The sequence below is a fragment of the Euphorbia lathyris genome, chromosome 9, assembly GCF_963576675.1.
Source record: "Euphorbia lathyris chromosome 9, ddEupLath1.1, whole genome shotgun sequence".
In the NCBI taxonomy this organism is placed as follows: domain Eukaryota; kingdom Viridiplantae; phylum Streptophyta; class Magnoliopsida; order Malpighiales; family Euphorbiaceae; genus Euphorbia; species Euphorbia lathyris.
The window spans coordinates 32442397-32461658 of NC_088918.1; the positions used below are offsets into that span (position 1 = coordinate 32442397).

General features: G+C 34.7%; 1 protein-coding gene across 3 annotated transcripts; it reads right to left on the reverse strand.

The window, feature by feature from the left end:
- Positions 1–2086: 2086 nt before the first annotated feature.
- Positions 2087–16932, reverse strand: LOC136205417 (uncharacterized). Of its 3 annotated transcripts, XM_065996008.1 has the most exons (17): positions 16644–16932; positions 14187–14318; positions 13603–13740; positions 12281–12331; positions 11525–11614; positions 11275–11421; positions 10941–11051; positions 10673–10729; positions 9425–10159; positions 8846–9025; positions 8152–8314; positions 7923–8068; positions 4893–5171; positions 4017–4151; positions 3741–3922; positions 2766–2875; positions 2087–2319 (listed from the first exon to the last, which is right to left on the reverse strand). In XM_065996008.1, exons 1-16 carry the CDS (start codon positions 16734–16736, stop codon positions 2809–2811), a joined length of 2706 nt encoding a protein of 901 aa, XP_065852080.1. In that variant the 5' UTR covers positions 16737–16932; the 3' UTR covers positions 2087–2319; positions 2766–2808. The 3 variants fall into 3 exon arrangements, with proteins under 3 accessions (XP_065852080.1, XP_065852079.1, XP_065852081.1); XM_065996007.1 differs by lacking the exon at positions 2087–2319 and having other exon boundaries at positions 2604–2875; positions 16644–16931; XM_065996009.1 differs by lacking the exons at positions 2087–2319; positions 10673–10729 and having other exon boundaries at positions 2604–2875; positions 16644–16931.
- Between the last annotated feature and the right edge of the window lie 2330 nt (positions 16933–19262).

Genomic DNA, 19262 nt, shown 5'->3' on the forward strand with positions numbered 1-19262 from the left:
AAAATAAAAATCAAATATACCACCTTTTTCATCTCTCTTTAATTTTTTTTCTTATTTCTCTCTCTTCTCTCTCCTCCTTGTTAATTTCTCTCTCTAAAATCAATTGAATTTCCATGTTTTCAATTTAATGACATTTCTACGCTCTCTTCTTCTCTTTCCGGCCTAACCATGTTTCCATGTTTTCATCTTCTATGTAAATTGCATACATTATGGTAAAGCAAAATGATATGAAAATTTCATTCTATAAAAAAAAAAATGTCAGGAAGCTGAAAACTGAATATAAGGTCTACCAAAAGCAAAAACAAACTAAGAATAACTATTACAAATTAATATGGAACAGCTTTGCTTTCTTAAAACTATCTAACATACTTGCAACTGAACCTATACCTGAAACAAGAGTCACAATTAAACTAACTAAGCTTAAGACTTGAAAACATATCCAACGAAAACTCCATTTTTTGATCTTGAACTGCTCTGTATACATTTTTAGTGGGAATTGAACTGTTAATGGCCAAAAGGCTATAGCTCCTAGCAGACCCAGAATTCCATTGAAGAAAGGAAACATCATTGATAATAAAGTTGTCACAATGAGAAAAAGAGGACGAAGCAGTAGCTTTCTTAGTGCAAAGCTATAGATGGATTTCTTTGTGCAAGGCAGTTTAATAGTGTAAATAGTTGTGAATGTTGATGCTGGGAATCTCGTTGTCAAAAACTTCTCATTGATAGCAAAAATTGGTTGCCCAAATACATGATGAGTATAATTTTGAGATAGAATTAGATCAATTGAATTAAAGCCATGTGAATCATATTATTCAACCACTGCATCAAACTATTATAAATTAGGATAAGTTGAAATTGAAAACATCGAAATTCAATTGATTTTAGAGAGAGAAATTAACAAAGAGGAGAGAGAGAAGAGAGAGAAATAAGAAAAAAAAATTAAAAAGAGATGAAGAAGATGGTATATTTGATTTTTATTTTTTATTTTGGGATTTGTTTGTGATAATTAGATAATAAGGGGATCAATTTATAAAAATAAATAAATATAAGGACCAAATTAACTCTTATCCTTTTGACTTTTAACACCGTTAGTCAATTTGGTATGTGTTTGCTAACGGAATGAAGTACATGGTACCATTTTGCAAACTTTTAAACCACATGGGTGCTGTTCGAAAATGAGTGTAACCACAAGGTTTATTTTTGTACTTTTCCCTACTAATTAATTGTATTATAATAAATAAGAAAATAGAACTAAAAAAGAAGATAACATATAAAGTTAATAGGAAAAGAATATAATATGGTTAATTTAATTGTGACGTTTAGCTTAAATTGGATATATTTTATAAACGTTAAGCTTAAATTCGTATTATTTTGTAAACGTTAAGCTTAATTCGTATTATTTTGTAAACGTTAAGTCTATATTGGTGCTATTTTGTACGTGAGACCTAAATTGATACCATGTTGTAAACGTTAAGCCTAAATTGATATTATGTTGTAAACGTTAAGTCTATATTTGTGCTATTTTAAACGTTAAGCCTAAGTTCAATTTTATGTCACAATGTTAGGGTTGTTTACTTCGTTTTCTCATCATGTTTGTTCTTTTTATATTGAAAATAAGAGTTTTACATGTTTGATTAGAAAACTATTGTTTGTTTTTTATTCATGAAAAGTAGCAGATAAATCAAACCGCTCATTAGTTACCATAATTTAAGTGTGATGTCCTGTCACTTCAAACCTGACAAGTCACTCTTCAAATTCAAATCTAGTGCAAATGCATCTTAATAAAATTAATTGCAAATTACTATCAAAAAAAAAAAAAAATTAATTGCAAATTGTAAAATTTAATTATAATTTACTCTACCAAAAATCAAATAAAAAAATTATATTACCAAGCTAAAGACAAGAAAGTTAAAGAAAAGGGCATCATCAGTGCATAATAATAGAGCTTTCCCATCGACATTCTTTTTTTGGATGCAGCAGTTTCAAGCAAAATAACGATTTTTTTTTTGTTGCCGCTTTGTCACATGTAGAACAATCTTTATTGAAAAAAAAAAGTGAATTAAATAATTTTGTGATACAAATGGCAAACTTCAACAGCCATCGGGAAAAAAGACAATTGGTTTCAGTAGAAATTCATCATCACACTTCTTGCGAAGCAGTTGACAAATATAATAAACCATGGATAAACACAATATTACAATCGGATCACTAAGCTAGAAAGTGATTTCCTAGTCTTTGGTCAGTCTGCTGCTTAAGAGGTGAGCTCAACTCTGATGTCTTGAGCTGCTCCAAATTGAAGTTAAGAAGATTTGTTTCATACTGCACCACAATCTTCATTAGTTAGCAAAATCACCGAAAACCAATTGCACGGTTATTTATAAATATTTGGATTAAAGCCCTTATTTTAAGTCTATGAAAAATAATTAAAACAATTGTCATGTGTACATGTTTGAGTCAAATATTATGTCATGTGTCAATAATTAACAATTCCGTTAACTTTTCATCCACAACGGCCAAATAAGCCTTTACCTTTATGCCTAAATATTTTTCATCATCATTATCTTTGTATTAAGGGGCATAAGCCTGTGTCTGAGTGTATCATGTACGAAAGATGACTTGTATAAGGCGAATCATAGTTCTGTCAATCTTGGCAGTCTCTGTTTTGTTACAGGTAGCTCAAATACACATTTTACAATTTACAAATAGGTATCCTGTAATCCAATTAAAAAGGAAAAATCAACATGCATATTCGTCATGGCACAAACCAGAAATTAATTTGGCCTGAATCCTATGCGTTGTGCACATCTTCTAAACTAAGAGTTCATCTTCAAGATAGTTGTACTCAAAAGTGAACTCCGTCTTTATTCTTTGACACCTGAAAGAAAAACAGACCGAAACCTGTTAAGACTGTTCTAAAATGATCTCATTGTTTAATAAAGAGCGAGCTGCTATGCCTAAAATAATTAGATTGATTAAAAAATTGTGCTTGAAAAACAAAAATTGGCTCAGGAAGCAGATTAATATCTGTCATTTAAAACGGCTTATGCTACCAAATTATATATTCCAAATATCAATGCAGAAACAAGCAATTTCACTATCAAAAGCAGCGGGTTAAATGCACACTTCTTCAGTGAACTTTTATGGTTACCTCAATGGTCACTCCACTTCAATTTGTCTCAATAAAATCATTCAACTTTGGATTTTGTCTCAATAAAGTCATTCCGGCATCTTCAACAGCAAAAGACACCAGAAAATTGATGTGGCTTCCACATTAGTAGTACTTTCACCTTTGACCAAAACAACGCATGGCTACAACATAGCTAACCAAAACGACGTGTGGCTACTACCTAGTTAGCCGAAATGACAAGCGTCAACCATGTGACAACCAAGTGTCATTTCGGTTAGCTAGGTGGAAGTTACGTGTCGTGTCGGTCAGCGGTGAAAGGTGACTACTGCTAATGTGGAAACAACAATTTACATGTCTTTTTGTTGTTGAAGAAGCCAGAATGACTTCATTGTGACAAAATCCAATGTTAAATGATTTTATCGAGACAAATTGAAGTTGAGTAACCATTGTGACACAACCAAGAAAGTTTAGTGCCTTTTGCTCTGGAAGTGGCCGGAGTGTGACTTTATTGGGAAAAAACTCAAAATTGAATGATTTTACTGAGACAAATTAAAGTTGAGTGACCATTTTAAGATAACAGTAAAAGTTGCATTTAACCCCAAAAGCAGCTTACCATCCATGTTGGAGGTCATCATTGGCAATATGGAAATCGAAATACACATAAGTGCCCTGCTCATATTCATCAGTTGCAATTTTAGGCTCCTCATGCCTTTGAAACCAGGTGTTATATTTTCTATGATATCTCCAGGATTGTTTCTTTAGCTCTTTTGCAGCCAAGTATTGCTGATAGGTATTCTGCATACAATGGACAATTTTGAGAACGAGATCATAGTAATTTTATCCCAGAAAAACAATAGTGCATGTAATTAATCGTGGTATGACATGTCACCTGTTGATAGTAAAATGCAAAGAACAGAGTATCAGTTCCATAACTATCAATGGTTAGGCGTTCCCAGAATGCAGGATTATTTACAATAGGTGCCTGATTTTGAGGATAACTAGGAGGTGTAGCTGCAGGGTGCCTCTGAGAAGACCAAGTAAAATAGGAACAATTATTTTTATAGTGATTAAAGCCCCCCATTTGGCCCCTGTGTATCCAAAATTGTCATTTGTCCCCGTGGTTTCATTTGGTAACATTTGTCTTCTTAGGTATTCCCATAGCTGACATTTGACCAATTTTGGATGAAAATTTATCCAATTTATTAAATTTTCCGCATGACATAAATTTTTAACACGTGGCATGCCGATTGTTTTAATTTTTGTTTTAAATATAGACTTAGTATGTGGATAAATAAGGAAATAATTTTTTCTTATTTATCCACATATAAAGATTATATGGAAAACGGTAAACGTTGTTGTCGTGTGACCAAGAGGTCACGGGTTCGAGTCTTAGGAGCAGCCTCTTGCCAAATAAATTGGCAGGGGAAGGCTTGCCCCCAGTACACCCTTGTGGTGGGACCCCTCCCCGGACCCTCGCTTAGCGGGGACGCGTAGTGCGACCGGGCCGCCCTTTTTTTTTATCCACATATAAAGATTATATGGAAAAAAAAAAAAAATTAAAACAATTGTCATGTATAGATGCCACGTGTCAAAAATTGTCATGCAAGACAAATTAACAAATCGGATGAATTTTCATAAGAACTGGGTTAAATGTCACCTATGGGAGTACCACATAAGGCAAACGTTACCAAATGATAGCACAAGAATGACAAAATTTTGGATAGCACAGGTCCAATAAAAATGAAGAAAGATTAGTTATCCATACTGGAGTATAGCTCCTAGCACGTTCTGAGTCTTTTGGTAGAGGAAGCTTGTGGTATGCTGCCTCTAGCATCTGCAAATTATATAACTGTTCATGCATTGGCCCGGAATTTACAGCAGATCCACTGAGATTATCACCTATTGCACCAAGATCTGAGTTGCTTCTCCGACCAATAACCCCAAGGCCAGTGGAAGGTTGACTGGACTGTATGGGTTGCCCTGGAGAGAGATCAGTATCTCTTGGCAATTGGACAGGTTCCGCAATCATGCCAGATGTGTTTGTCTGCAGCAAACATGCACATAAAAATAGTTCAGAGCACATAATCCTGACCATAGTTGTCAAATCGAGATTCGACTCATGAATCGAAATCCACATTTTATGAACCGTGACTCATGAATCGTAAGATTCAGTTCAAATTCATAATATTATAAAAAATTAAAATATTTACCATGTTGAACACAAAATACTATCAAATGTTAGTCTAGCAATGCAATTTTAATGTTAAAATAAAAAAAAGAAATCATATCAACCAAGTACTTACAATTCAAATCTAATGCAAATGCAATCCTAATAAAACTAATTCACAAATCGGACTCTGTTTAATAACTTGAGATGGTGAGTTTGAGCTTCTGACTTTTTTTTGGCTTTGTTGTCAACTTGATAATGATGGAATGAAACTAGTTTGAGTTGATAGCTTGATAAATAACAATCCGACTAGAGGATAGTGGATTTAGTAATTAGTGTTGTTGAAGTTTTTGATGAACAATGATGAAGATCCGACTCGAAATAGAGCTGAATCGAATCGAATAGTAAGATTCGAATCGCGAATCGTAAGATTCTGTACAATTTAGATTCACCCTACAGATTCAGCTCGAAATAGAGCTGAATCGAATCGTATGATTCGAATCGTGAATTGTAAGATTCTAACAACAGTGATCCTGACACTAAACTATCTTTATGCAATACCACTAGCATACTGAAAATGACAAGTCACTTGTCAATGAATTTCATGAATGCAATGCAATAGCATCATATAAAGACTTGATATGAAATTGCTATTAAAAAACAAAAAAGACTTAATATAGCATTCTGCTAAGATAACTGGATAATGGCATGAAAAAGTGTACTTGCTTGTTATGGCTCTTCACAAAGTAGTGATAGATCCCAACCAAGGAACAAACAAAGTGGGTCAGCCTCTGGTATGGTTTTTATGCCATATGTCATAAATATCCTGTTAAAATAAAAAGGTTTGCAAGAGCATCTAAAGATGAAAATCTTGTCCGCTTTGGTCATCTGTGGCGAATAGGTTCATTAGGTTGGAGGCCGCCCTAGGTGTGTAGGGTTTGGTTGTGTTTGTTCGCAAGAATGGATTCCAAGTCACGTCAGTTTGGGGCTGAGAGGAGAAGGAAAAAAAACGCATGCATGGAGTCTGTATTTTCCAGGCATTTCTGCTTATCTTGGATAGGTCAGACAGATTGGAGGCCCAAAACAACAATAATTCTACCCAATTCTATTCTATTCCCCTACCCTCAATTCTGTGCCCATTTTTGCTCTCGGAGGCCGCCCTCTAAGCTTTACTCACCAACTGTTCTTTCACCTTTGACCACTAATGAGATCCCTAGTCTGGTCGAAGTAAGCTAGTCAACAGTTACGAAGTACTTGATGAATAGGGAGAGGAAAAAATTGCCATGCCCATTCTCGTATCAGTTGTGATTGAATCCTCTCTGCCATTCATTTTCTTTTTCGTTTTTTGAACTAGTGGCCATCTTCAATAGGAGCTGAACCCTCAGCAGATGGGTGAAGGAGAGAAAGGAGAACCCTAATTAATCTCAAAAATCCCTCATTAGGGAACACTTGTAAGATTAGTCTACCACTTTCTTTCATAACAGAGCCGGGAATAGCAGCTGGCATAGAAGTCTCTCGCATGCAAGGGGATGACGCTGCTGGATGTCACGGTTCTGGGGTGCCATGATAATTCTCTGTGGAACAAAACAATCAAGGGCACTGCCTTCCTTCAGCTTTCAGAGGTGGGGGCTGCATCAATCAAGGCTCGGTGAGCTATTTATCTTATTGCCGCCAATAAATAGCGCTTCACTTGCATGCAAGGCAACACGCCAGATAGAGCTATTGCACGCAGGCGAAGGAGATGCATTTCTGTACTGGTAGGCGAGCTTCTTAACCTACTCAAAGACCAAGAATGGAATACCTTCGTCTTTCACTGCCATTGACAAGCTCGTTTCACCCTTCTTTCAGGGAAAAACTATCCCAGCACAGATTCCACGACTAAGTGAATCCCATGCTTCTGAAATTACAGAAGATTCAACGCCTCAGTTCGTACCTTACCAGCCCACATATTATTCAATAAGAGTTAAGGAACTAGTGGATAGAGAAAACCATTCTCCAGGTACAAAGAAAATAGGGCAAACCTCTTATGAAAGATGAAAGGTATTCTTCTCCCGGGCTTACCTAGGCAACTATGTTCTTTAGCTTTTTACTTACCTATGAAACCATCCATAGGGGAGTGACTAAGCTCGCGCAACTCTTATTACAGAGAGGGCTCGATGAAACCACCTCCTGGTTAGCGATTGGCAGTGGGGCACCGGCGGCTGACTCAAGTGCCCCTCTTCCTTTATGCCTTTATGAATGTCTGACTTTCTTTCTCAAAGACGGCTGCGCAAAAATTAATGGTAGAGCGAAAATCGCTTATGATTTCATTTCGCCTGAAACGACTTCCTTGCTTTGATAAGAAAGATTCAAGTAAACTTTGAATTGGGGTAATATGAAATATTTAGTATTAGCTTTGCGTTCCTTGAGTATGTTGCTATCCTAAACTAAACTAATAAAGAGTATAGTGCTTGTTTTGATAAGTTAGTCAATCTCACCAAAGAAAATAAAGCAAGGAAAATCGGACACAGGCCCAATGGAAACAATCACCAAAAGTTGATGAGGAAATTCACCCACTATATATATTTTGAAAAGATACTGTTCAGTGAAATAGTATAATTGGAAAGAGTAAAAAATCATTCTGCATACAGGAGTATCCATTGCATATGGAGCTTTCAATTCATCCTCATTCCCAAGATTTTTGGCCAGCCCCGACGTGGCAGCAGATTCAGGAGTCGAATTATCAGGTAAATTCTGAGATTGCTGCGGCTCCTCAACTTTTGCAAGGCCAAAATCTGCATCATGGATTCAGAACATTGACCTAAAATAAGTTTATTAAAGCCTGTCAACCAAGGTAGAGGTAATAATTGAGCAGTACCAGTATCTTTTGGACCAGCGGATGTTGCAACTGATTGACTAGACTGCGGATGGATAGAATTTGGCTGCTGTAAACCAGCAGATGCAACAGAATTGAGACCTGGTGCCTGAACTCCAAGACCCAGGCTAACTTGAGGAGAGACAGATGTGCTTTGAGAATTGAACTGCCAAAATAGTCAGAAAGCATACTAAAGAATTTGTTTATATAAACAGAAGAACTGAAAAGGCAGAAAACAAAAAAAAAGTATCAAAGATCGGATACTAAAAGAACAAAATTACAATAAAAAAACATCAGCATCCATCATCTATCCTCCAGCACATAATCACAAAGAAATACTTTACTGTCATATGGCTCTAACTATGAACTGAAATTAAATTATTTGAATTGTTAGAACCCTATTATGCATTCACATGATTCTCATTACTGTATCAACAAAGAAAGAAAAGAAGAATCAATCAATAATTCTCTAATCATGAATCCTTTATCTAAAAAGAACAAACTATGTCAAAATTATAATAGAGATGGATATTAGGAACTAAACCGCTGAGCTAGATTTTATATAATCACTACTAAAACAATTATATGGAATGGAACAATACCCTAAAGTATTTTTCCGATGACAAAGTTCATACATAATTACTTGGTGGGATAAGTAAAGACGCAAGAATTAAGAAATCATGTATAAGAAGAGAACCTGCGGCAAAAGTGGATTTGGTTGGGCAGAGAACTGTTTATGATTGCCACTAGCAAGAGGGGGCATACTAAGGAGGGTGTTATGAGTGTTATGACCTTGTTGTTGCTGGACTAGTTGAAATCGTTGCAAAAACTTTTCTCTCTGATCAGGTGGTATTTCAGTTCTTGCACGAAACTGTCCCTGAGAGGAAAATAATTATCATCATGCTGTGTAATTGAACTTCAATTCAAAAAAGAAAAAGACCTGAACTACAATAATAAAGTTGTATGAATTTGGATACACATTTTTTAAGAAAGGAACACAATTATCAGTGTGATTTTAGATTGAACAGCTGAAATATTGACATTTGATGGCCACTATAATGATCAATTCAACAATCAAGACAGTTCCGAGGAATGGCTTGTAGTGGCATGCTATAGTACATAACCTTCTTATTATAGTTTATATTTTTTCCCTCCCCTCTCTCTCTTATGTGTGGATGACTTGGTGGGTTTCTGCACTAAAATTCCTGCAAATCCCAAATGAACTAACTCACATGCCTTAGAAGTAAAATCCATGTGCATGAGACAGAGTAAATACCGGCTCATTTTGATTTTGGAATGGACTTCCAGGTCTCCATTGCATGCTAGGGACCAAAGAAGGAGAAAACACTCTCCCACCAATTGGAGAAGTATCATTAGCATTACTAGAATCAACCAAACCCGTTACATCATTACTCTTGCCAGCCTGAGTCAAGATCATCCGGTTACTTAGTGGGGAAGCCAAAGGCTGCACCATTCCACTACTCACAAGCCTATCATCTGTTAAGATATTCCTTTTTGTTATTTCTGATGCCGAAGGTACTGGGCCAAGAGCTCCATTGCTAGGAACTGTACTAGAGCTGAGAGGAATACTAGATGAGGGCTGACTAGAGAGGCCACCTCTAGCAATGCCCCTTGCTAGTCCTGTATCAGAAAGAGCAGGCGATGGCCTACGACTAGGGAAGCCTGGAATTTCTTCCTCCTTCACAGAATTTGTCAGTGTTACAGGAGACGACGGATTAGTAGCTGCTGCATTTTCCAGTGCACCTCGTACAGAAGTTGAACTTGGAAGAATTGAAGAGGCTGATACAGCAGACAAATTATGAGCTGGAACACTCACAGGAACAGGAGTTGCATGATTCATAGTGGGTGTTGACGCAGCAGAAGAATTAATTATACTGCTTTTGGAAGGTGGAGTTCTTGCAACAATATCAGAATTACTATCCTGTGAAGCTGTATCATCTGCCTGCTCCTGAACAGCAGTAGTCTGTGGATGAGCAGAAGGCACAGTAACCTAGAAAGAAAACATAAATTCCATTACTTTAAATATTATAACAAACCCAATTGAGGGAAGATAATGAGAATTAACAGAAAAACTAAACCATGTAATTTTCATTTAAATGCAGACTGAGAAACATATTTCTAAGCACAATACAAAGTGAGAAATGATTCACATAATTATTAAACAATTCTACAATGATAAATGTCCATTGGAATTACAGCAACATCATTGCACTACTGGTAATAGCCTAGACAACAGATTTAATATAAAACACTCTTAACCCTTCAAACCAATGGAATTTAATCCCAGAATAATATTGTCAAAGATTGAAATTGAGAACAGGGAGAGACATGGTACATAGAGTAAAACACAATGTAATAATCCACAATGAAGTTGGAAATAGAGGTGTCAAAAGTTAGAATACAAGGAATCATCTCCAGAGAGGCTAGAAATCATGGACTCAACCCTTAACAAGAAGAAGCAATCAAGCAAATACAAAATCAGCAATCAGCATGAATAACATACAGGCATTTGAGAAGCAGGTGCTGCCAGAGAAGTCTTCAAGCTATGAATTGGTGCACCCTGTGAAACATGTTCATATTTTAACCATTGTGAAAAGAACAAATAAAAAGTAACCGGTAATATGTACATGTACGGGGTAAAAAGGAAAAGCTCAGTATTATTTTCCACCTCAAACATGGAATAAAAAAGAAACAATCAAAAAATTACAACAATTTTCCACCTCAGCATTCTAAGAGTTGGAAACATCAAGAGCATGACATAAAAAATTTACCTTAACAAGACCAGGAGGACCAATGATTACCAGATCTTCAAGAGACTCCACCTTGTCTAGTGGTAATGAACTGTAAAGCTCATCAACATCACTAAATTCATCAAAATCCTCCTATAAGGAAAAAAGAGTCATGGAGAAAATAAAGATTATGCAAGAACAATAGTAGAAAGCTCATTCATCAAGAATATTAACAGTTTAACACTGAACAAAGATAAACAACACAGGTAATGCAAATCATTGACAAGCCATTTATAATAAGTAATATTTCAAATCATTGCACTTTGAAATAGAAATCTTATTGCAATATAAGTAAACCACAATTAAAAAAGCAAACCTGATTTCGCTCCACATAATCATCTAGGAAGTCTTTAACGTCATTGACCTGCTCTGGACTCAATTCATCATTATCCAATAGCCTCAAGATCAATTCTAACTTCATTATATGAGCTTTATGTCGCACGATAGACGTCTCTAAATGTGTCTAAACACCAAGCAACAAATAAATAAACAAATGAACAAATAAATATAGGACTGTAACAAGAAAAGACAAATTTCTGAAGAGCACAATTCATCTCCTTGCCTACCAATCTGGGTGGCCGTGTCTTTCCTTTCTTAACAGATAGACCCTCCATCTCAGCTTCAAAGCTATCAATCTGAGATTCCAACTCCCCAACCTAATAAAGGACATAATATGTCATCGCAGTATATAGCTTCTACAAGAAATACATGACATAATAATTAACTGTCTGTAAAAGATAATCAATTATTATGCTAAAACTCCATGCACAGCTGACAATGTCATGTGTGTGAATGAGAGAGTGACTGTGTGAGAGAGAAAGCAAGAGCACAACCGTACACTGAGCTCAAGAATAAATTCAAATGCAACAGGTCGACTTTTACGCCATCAACCATTTGAAACTTTGTGGCATATGCAACACCAAACACTTGCCACACAACAAATATGTCATCGCAGTATATAGCTTCTACAAGAAATACATGACATAATAATTAACTGTCTGTAAAAGATAATCAATTATTATGCTAAAACTCCATGCACAGCTGACAATGTCATGTGTGTGAATGAGAGAGTGACTGTGTGAGAGAGAAAGCAAGAGCACAACCGTACACTGAGCTCAAGAATAAATTCAAATGCAACAGGTCGACTTTTACGCCATCAACCATTTGAAACTTTGTGGCATATGCAACACCAAACACTTGCCACACAACAAACATGCATTCAGCATAATCTAACCGCAAGAAAGTTACCATGGAGGAACAAAAACCGTATAGTAACTGAAAGAAAATTCGATAGAAGAGATTGTGAGAGTATAATTACTTACCACATTGTTTAACCAATCCCTTGTCTCTGATTTAGCCTTCTCCTTTGGATCCTATCAAAACATAATTTTCAGAATCACAATTTGACTGCAGAAATAAGTTTTCATGTGGATAAAAGAAGTCATTGTACTTGTACATCATCTCAAATAAAACAGAGAGTGATGGTGAGTAGGATTTACATATTACTAAAATCCCAAAAAAGCAGTTATATGATCAAAAACTACTACTTAAAAACAACGAATAGAAAATATTACATGCAAAGTAGTTATTACCACCAGTTCTAGTTCTCTTAAGAATATGAACAGTGAAATTAAAACAAAGCAATTTCATGATTCACACAGTTTTGTGCAATAAAAGGTGTTTTCCAACAGCTTAAGAGCTTAAGTTCAACTAAATTTTTTCTTCCCATATAAATTTACAGCTCAGGCCAAAGTGACAACTGGAAGAAAAAAAAAGGAAAGCGGTTCCTCCGGATGAAATATATAAAACTCTTTTCAGAAGCTATATCAGAGCCAAAGTGTTAAACAGTAAAAATGAGAAGTGGTTCCTCCACATGAAATTGATAAAACTCTAATTAACAGGTAGTCAACCAACATGATATTAAAAAGGAACAAGGTTTAAATTAGCCCCTAACACTTTTGGGGAAGTGCAAATATACTCCTAAAATAAAAAATGGTAAATTTTGTCCTCAACTTTTCCAACCTGGAGCAACTTTGGGCCTAAACAGTGGAGCAGTCAACCTTTGGCTCATTAGAGTGCAAAAAATAAACCCAACCCACATGGGTTGGGATTAAAAAAAAAAATCCCCTACATAGGCCAATACAACACAGTTTTGGCCTAGCCTAAGAAGATGCACAAACCTTTATCTGCTGGGGTGCAATCAGCAGATGGAGGGGTGGGCAGGTGGAACTACCTCTTAACCACCACGATAAGGGATAGTTCCCGACGGCGGGGTGCGTCGGCACCCCTGTGCCCCTTCCCTTAGGCCCAGGTAAGAGTTCTGTTTTATGGGTTTTGTTACCTGGGTCCAAAATTGCTCCATATACTATTATTTGGGCCCAAAGTTGCTCCAACTTGAAAACATTGAGGACAAAATTTTACCATTTCTTACATAAGGGTATATCTGTACTTGCCCAAAAATGTTAGGGGCAATTTTGGACTTTATCCCTATAAAAAAATAACAATTTCCTTATAGATCAATGTTTCACTGATTCACCACACCAGCCAGGACAAGAGACCAAAGGATTTTTCAACCTTATAACCCCAATACATATTCAGCAATTCCGCAATGAGATAGATTAACTTATAAGTTCCCAATGCTTACAGTTTTAGGTTGTTGGCCCAGCCCTTCTTTAGAAAACGCCTTTGTCTTTGTTTCCTTCTCACAGATCTTAAATCTTTCCATTTCACGCTCAATGAGCTTACGAGCATCCACCAATGCCTGCTCATATGATGCACTAACCTACATGAACACGAATCAAAATAGAAAAAAGGACTTCCATCAGTGTAAAACATGAAAGAAATGAATAAAAATATCTCATCAATTTTCAGTTGCAATATCTGATTAATCATTTGTTAAGAAATAAAAGGGGTCTACATAAGAGAAAAAGTTATAATGAGAAAACCAACAGAGGCATGTTATCAACATGTACCCAAGGAACAATGAATTTCACAAGTTTTCCCATAAAGTCCATCTAAAATTGCATATCCAACAAACAAAAGACTATAATTTCTGTCAATCAGAAAGTTTAACAACTGGATGTACGGAACTCATGTTTAATAAGATTACAAATTATTTACATACCCAAGGAAAACTAAGTTACACAATTAGATCCAGCCAAGTTTGGAGAGTTCTAAATTTGTTATGCATATTTCAACATTGAAGACAAAGAAACAGAGAGGACTGACCTTCTTATCCTTGATTTCACTAGATTGGATCCATGTTTTGATCTGGTCTCTGTACCTCTGCAACTTTTTTATCTCCTTCTTCAAGTCTGCTTCAAATTTCTCTTTCTGATTTGCATTGTCTGTATCATAAACCTAAAGCAATAATGCACATCAATAAACAACGATCTTCTAAATAAGAACCATTACAGTTTAAATTTCAGCCAAGGGAAATTATATAGAAACTTTCAATACTACAAGCTTAGCAAATAAGAAAACAACCCTGCACTTGACTCGGAAAAAAAAATACAGCATTAGTCACAACAATGACAAAAAGAAAATACTGATAAGGCTTCTGATAACCCTAGATTAAGCTTCTGATATCCAAATTTCTAGAAATATTAAAAAAAAAAAACAAATCTGATAACCCAGATGAAGCTTCTGATATCATGATAACCGCCAACTTTAGACCCGACTAGTTGGGGGCCTATATAGATTTTCAATTTCCGTTCATTACTGTTAATTGTAAGATCATCTGAACAGTCTAACAATCTGAGATCATTTTCAATGACCTTCCTTCACCCAGGTTGCTAGAGTTGAATAGTCCAAACCACCTTGAAAATCCTTCCATTGTTTGAATCATATCTAACTTTTCTTGGATATACTCATTCTTAATCTTATCCATCTGTGGTCACAATCATCCATCCATCTCAACATCCTCATCTCTGCTACACTCATTTTCTCAATATTTTTGTCTTTTTATTGCTCAGCACTCACTTTCATAAAGCACTGCCCGACCAACAATCGTTCTATAAAATTTTGCTTTCAATTTTATAGGCAAATTTCTATCACATAACACCCTATTAAACTTCTCCACTTCAACCACCTTACTTTTGATCCTAATATTGACATCCTTGTCTACATCTCTCATGCTGTATATAATAAAAATCCTAAATTGAAAAACTCATTACATGAAGGTTGACACCTCAAGATATACTCAATCATCTACATTACCCTTGCTATTCCCAAGCTTGCAATGGAAAATTTTAGGTTGGTCAACAAAAAAAATATATGAAGTGAGGAAAATGTTTTACCCTTTGAAAAGGGTATAACGTTTTCCTAAACCATTTGGAACCCTACTCCATTTCTTTTACCCTTTTGCAAATAGCAGCCAGCCAGCCACCATTTCTTCCCTTTTTCAGTGTTGTGGCCAAACACCAGAAATATATTTTTTTCCAACAAAAAAATTTACCTTATTATCCAATATTTTTTAGCAAACAAACAAGGCCTTAGTCTTCTATTATTCCAACAAACTCACTTTTTTTTTTTTTTTGAAAACTCCAAACTCATTTATTACTGCTGGAGATTTCATGGAATTTTCCAGTACTACCACCATCAGCTTTGCCTTTACGAGCCCTACCAATATACCACCACCACTATCATCATTGTAACCTTGATTTGCAGCATCCACAACCGCAAATATCACAATAACAAATATAATTAGCATTATTAACAACATAACAACCACAAGGACTGCTAGAACGGCCACAGTATTCATCGTACATCAGGACCAATATCAGTGTGCCATCACTATTCCTACTTTCATCTTTTCACACTAAGAGCATTCACTTCATGAATTAAAGAGCTAAATTTTAAGTTTAGAGGTCAACACCAAAGACAATTAGAAAAACCAACCAAAAACTTAAAGAACAAGAAACCTACAGAGTAACAAACTGATTCCATAATTGCTCGGAAACAAAATGAAAGTGCATTATAGGAAATGCATTTTGTTGGGCAGCAGACAGAACAAAGGTTATATATAGAATCAGTGAAATTTGGGAAATTGTGTTGCATGCACAAGTCATTATAGGCAGCAGATATAATAGAAATACCTTAAACTAACTTAATTTAATAGTTAAGCACTTATTTAAGTGTGCTTAATAACTGCAGTTATTCAACACCTTACAATATTACAATATTCAATTAAGTCAAAAATCACCATAAGTCAAAATATGAACGGTTACATAGTTACTTTTGGACTTTTAAACACTAAAATTCAGTTTCAGCACTTAATCAGTTTTATCAAACACGTGCTGCATTTTGTATGCATAGAAAAGGTAATTTAATTGTGGAAGCGGTAAACAAAGAGGCATGACTCAACTCCGTTCAAGTAAGCCCATACCGTAACGGCAATAACAACTTATTGTAGTTTCAAATCGTTTTTATGACCATTGGTTTCCTGCATTTTCTAGGCAATCAAACATAGGTCCAAAAGAGAGGGCGGGAAGAGAATACAATCAAACTAAAGCAATGCAGCTTCACATTTCTAACAAGTAAAAGAAGTGATTTAAGATTCCTGAATCGGTTATTAACTATGATTTCTACAACCCAGCCAAACATTGCTAGAAACAGAAGTAAAGAGAAAAATAAGAAGAAAAAAAAAAGGAAACGCAGAAAGCTAAAACAGAGTAGAATGATGACCTTATTCCAGATGCTGTCAAAAACATCAACACCTTCTTGGACCTTCTTCAAGACGCGATCAATCTCGCCTTGTAGCTTGCGACTTGCTCCCATTGTCGAGTTTTAGAACTGCGAAGCGAATAAGAGGCTTTACCATCAAACGTAAGAACAGAGAGGGTTTCCTTGTGTGAGCAAGAGAGTGAGATGATAATTCCGGTTTTAGGGTTTTATTTTGCTGTGAAAGGGAGATTCGGAGATGGAGAGAGATGTGAAATGAAGTACCAGATGGAGATGGAGATGTGTATGCGTATAATCGACTTCTCTGGTTTGGGCTTGGGCTTGTATTTAATCAAAAACATTAAATATATTTTAAAAATGTCACACGGGTTAGGTAGCGTGTGAATTTCAAAATTCCTAGCAGCGTGATGTTTTTTTAGGATAAGATAGCAAGGCACCGGTATGGTTTTCGAGGAAATATCAATTTAGTATCCACGTATAAAATAGTATCAATATAAGTTAATGTTTAAAAGATAATACTAATTTAGGTCTTAATAATAAAATGTGACACGTTATTCATATTATTCCGTTCAGTTCTGATTTCTCTCTCCACGTATAATTGACATAGTTTAACAGAATAATATAAATAATGTGTCATGTTATGTTATCGAGGCCTAGATTGATATTTTTTTTAAATGTTAAGTCTAAATTTATGTTATGTTGTACGTAAAGCATAAATTGACACTTTTCATAAAACTAGATACGTTATCATTTTCTAAAGAAAATTAATAATTTACATTCAAATTATTATATAACATATTTATATTTATGGATAACTTTTAAAAACCGAATGTAAATATAAACTTTCTATAAGGGTTTTTGTATGTAACTTATACTTCTTAACAAAATTTATATATATCTAATAGTTATGAGATGAGATTAATTCATTTTATGTCAAACCAGTCGATGGCTTGTACGATATACGAAATATATATAATTATTTTAATTATTTAATTAATTGTAATATGATTTTTTATATATATATATCTCGTAGTTATGAGATTAATATGATTTTTACATAACTAATCTCTTATATATATAAAGCACGGAAATAAAAAGCCATTTGAAGGCCGCATATTAATTCTTAAAGCTGATGTGGCAACCTCAGGGAGAAGAAACTAACGTGTCAATTTTAAAAGTTAATCAATTTTCAACAGTTCCTGTACACCCACATGCCTTTCTTATTTTCCTATTTCAACAGTTCCTATACACCCACATGCCTTTATCTGTGTAGTCTATTTTCTTAATATTATTTTAATACAAACACTAATTTGTATTACAGAGGTAACACTATATTAAATTCAAGAGTTTATAACTCAATTGTATTTTATTCAATCTATAACTAGCTATTTATTATTTTTTATATATAAAGTGTGTTCCGTTTAGATTCCTAAGGTAATTTCAAGTAATTAATAAATAAAAAAACTTAAAAGTTATTAATTTGTTTAAACATCAGATGAGTTTGTTAATATAATTTATAAATAATAAATCTGATTAATTTTTATTTCGGTCGGTTCTATTAATTCGGTAATTTTATTACAAAACCCGAACAGACCGATATATTTTATAAACTAAAACCGAAATCGAACCAAATAGACTGAATAAAACCGAACCAAATAGACTGAATAACTGAACCGAAAAACCGAAATTCATCGGTTCGGTCGGTTATTTGAATCTGGTTCGGTATTTGATCACCCCTAATTATAAGGTCCATGTCTTTTGTCAATATTAACTCTTTGGTCCTTTTGTCTATTTATTTTTAGATTTTTAACCGCTATATTTGGTATAAACAGACAAGCAGAAAATAATAGAGTAACATGGTCATTTTGTATAGTACAATGACTATCTTGAAAACTAAGATATGTTCGGTTTAAAATCTAAAAAACAGATAAAAGGACCAAATGATTAATATTGATAAAAGATATGGACTTTATAATGTGTTTTTTAAAATAGAGGGACTAAACAATGTGTTGAATAAAAAAGTAGGGACTAATAAATTATTTACCTTAAAAGATAATAGCAAATTAGATTATATTAGTGGAACTAACCACTTATACCCACCAAATACAATAAAAAAATATTCGTTAATGATAGGTAACCCAAAGAATTCCAAACCAATTACGAAATCACAATTCTTAATGGAACCAAATACCTTTGTACCCACAAATCTATAAATAACACTATATAGATTCTCGCATGCAGTCTTGCATATTTGCCTAGCACAGCAGCCATCTTCATCTTTTAAGTGAGTGTATTGTTTATTGAGATAATTTTTTATTTGTTTTTCCCATGGATATTTTTTAGTGTCTTTCGGAATCTGAAATTTTTTGTTTTTATTTTTGCAGGCTGGTTTTTGGTTCAAAATTGAGTTTAGGTACGTGCCTTTCTTATTTGGCTTTGTGTCTGATTTTTTTCTTTTCTGTTTTTCTCTTAGGGAAAAACGACCATTTTTATATAGTTCAGATATTTTTTTATTTTACTTTTTTAGGTTGGTTTTTGGTTCAAAATTGAGTTTAGGTACGTGGCTTTCTTATTTGGCTTCATGTCTGATATTTTTTCTTTTCTGTTTTTCCTCTTATTAAA

Bases quoted from the DNA above. Each gene is read 5' to 3' on its own strand.
- LOC136205417 (XM_065996008.1), bottom strand. From the start codon at position 16,736: ATGGGAGCAAGTCGCAAGCTACAAGGCGAGATTGATCGCGTCTTGAAG. The intron at 11,615-12,280 runs GTAAGTAATTAT...GTCCTTTATTAG, and splicing joins GGGATTGGTTAAACAATGTG to GTTGGGGAGTTGGAATCTCA. The intron at 11,052-11,274 runs GTTTGCTTTTTT...TTTTCCTTATAG, and splicing joins ATTATGTGGAGCGAAATCAG to GAGGATTTTGATGAATTTAG.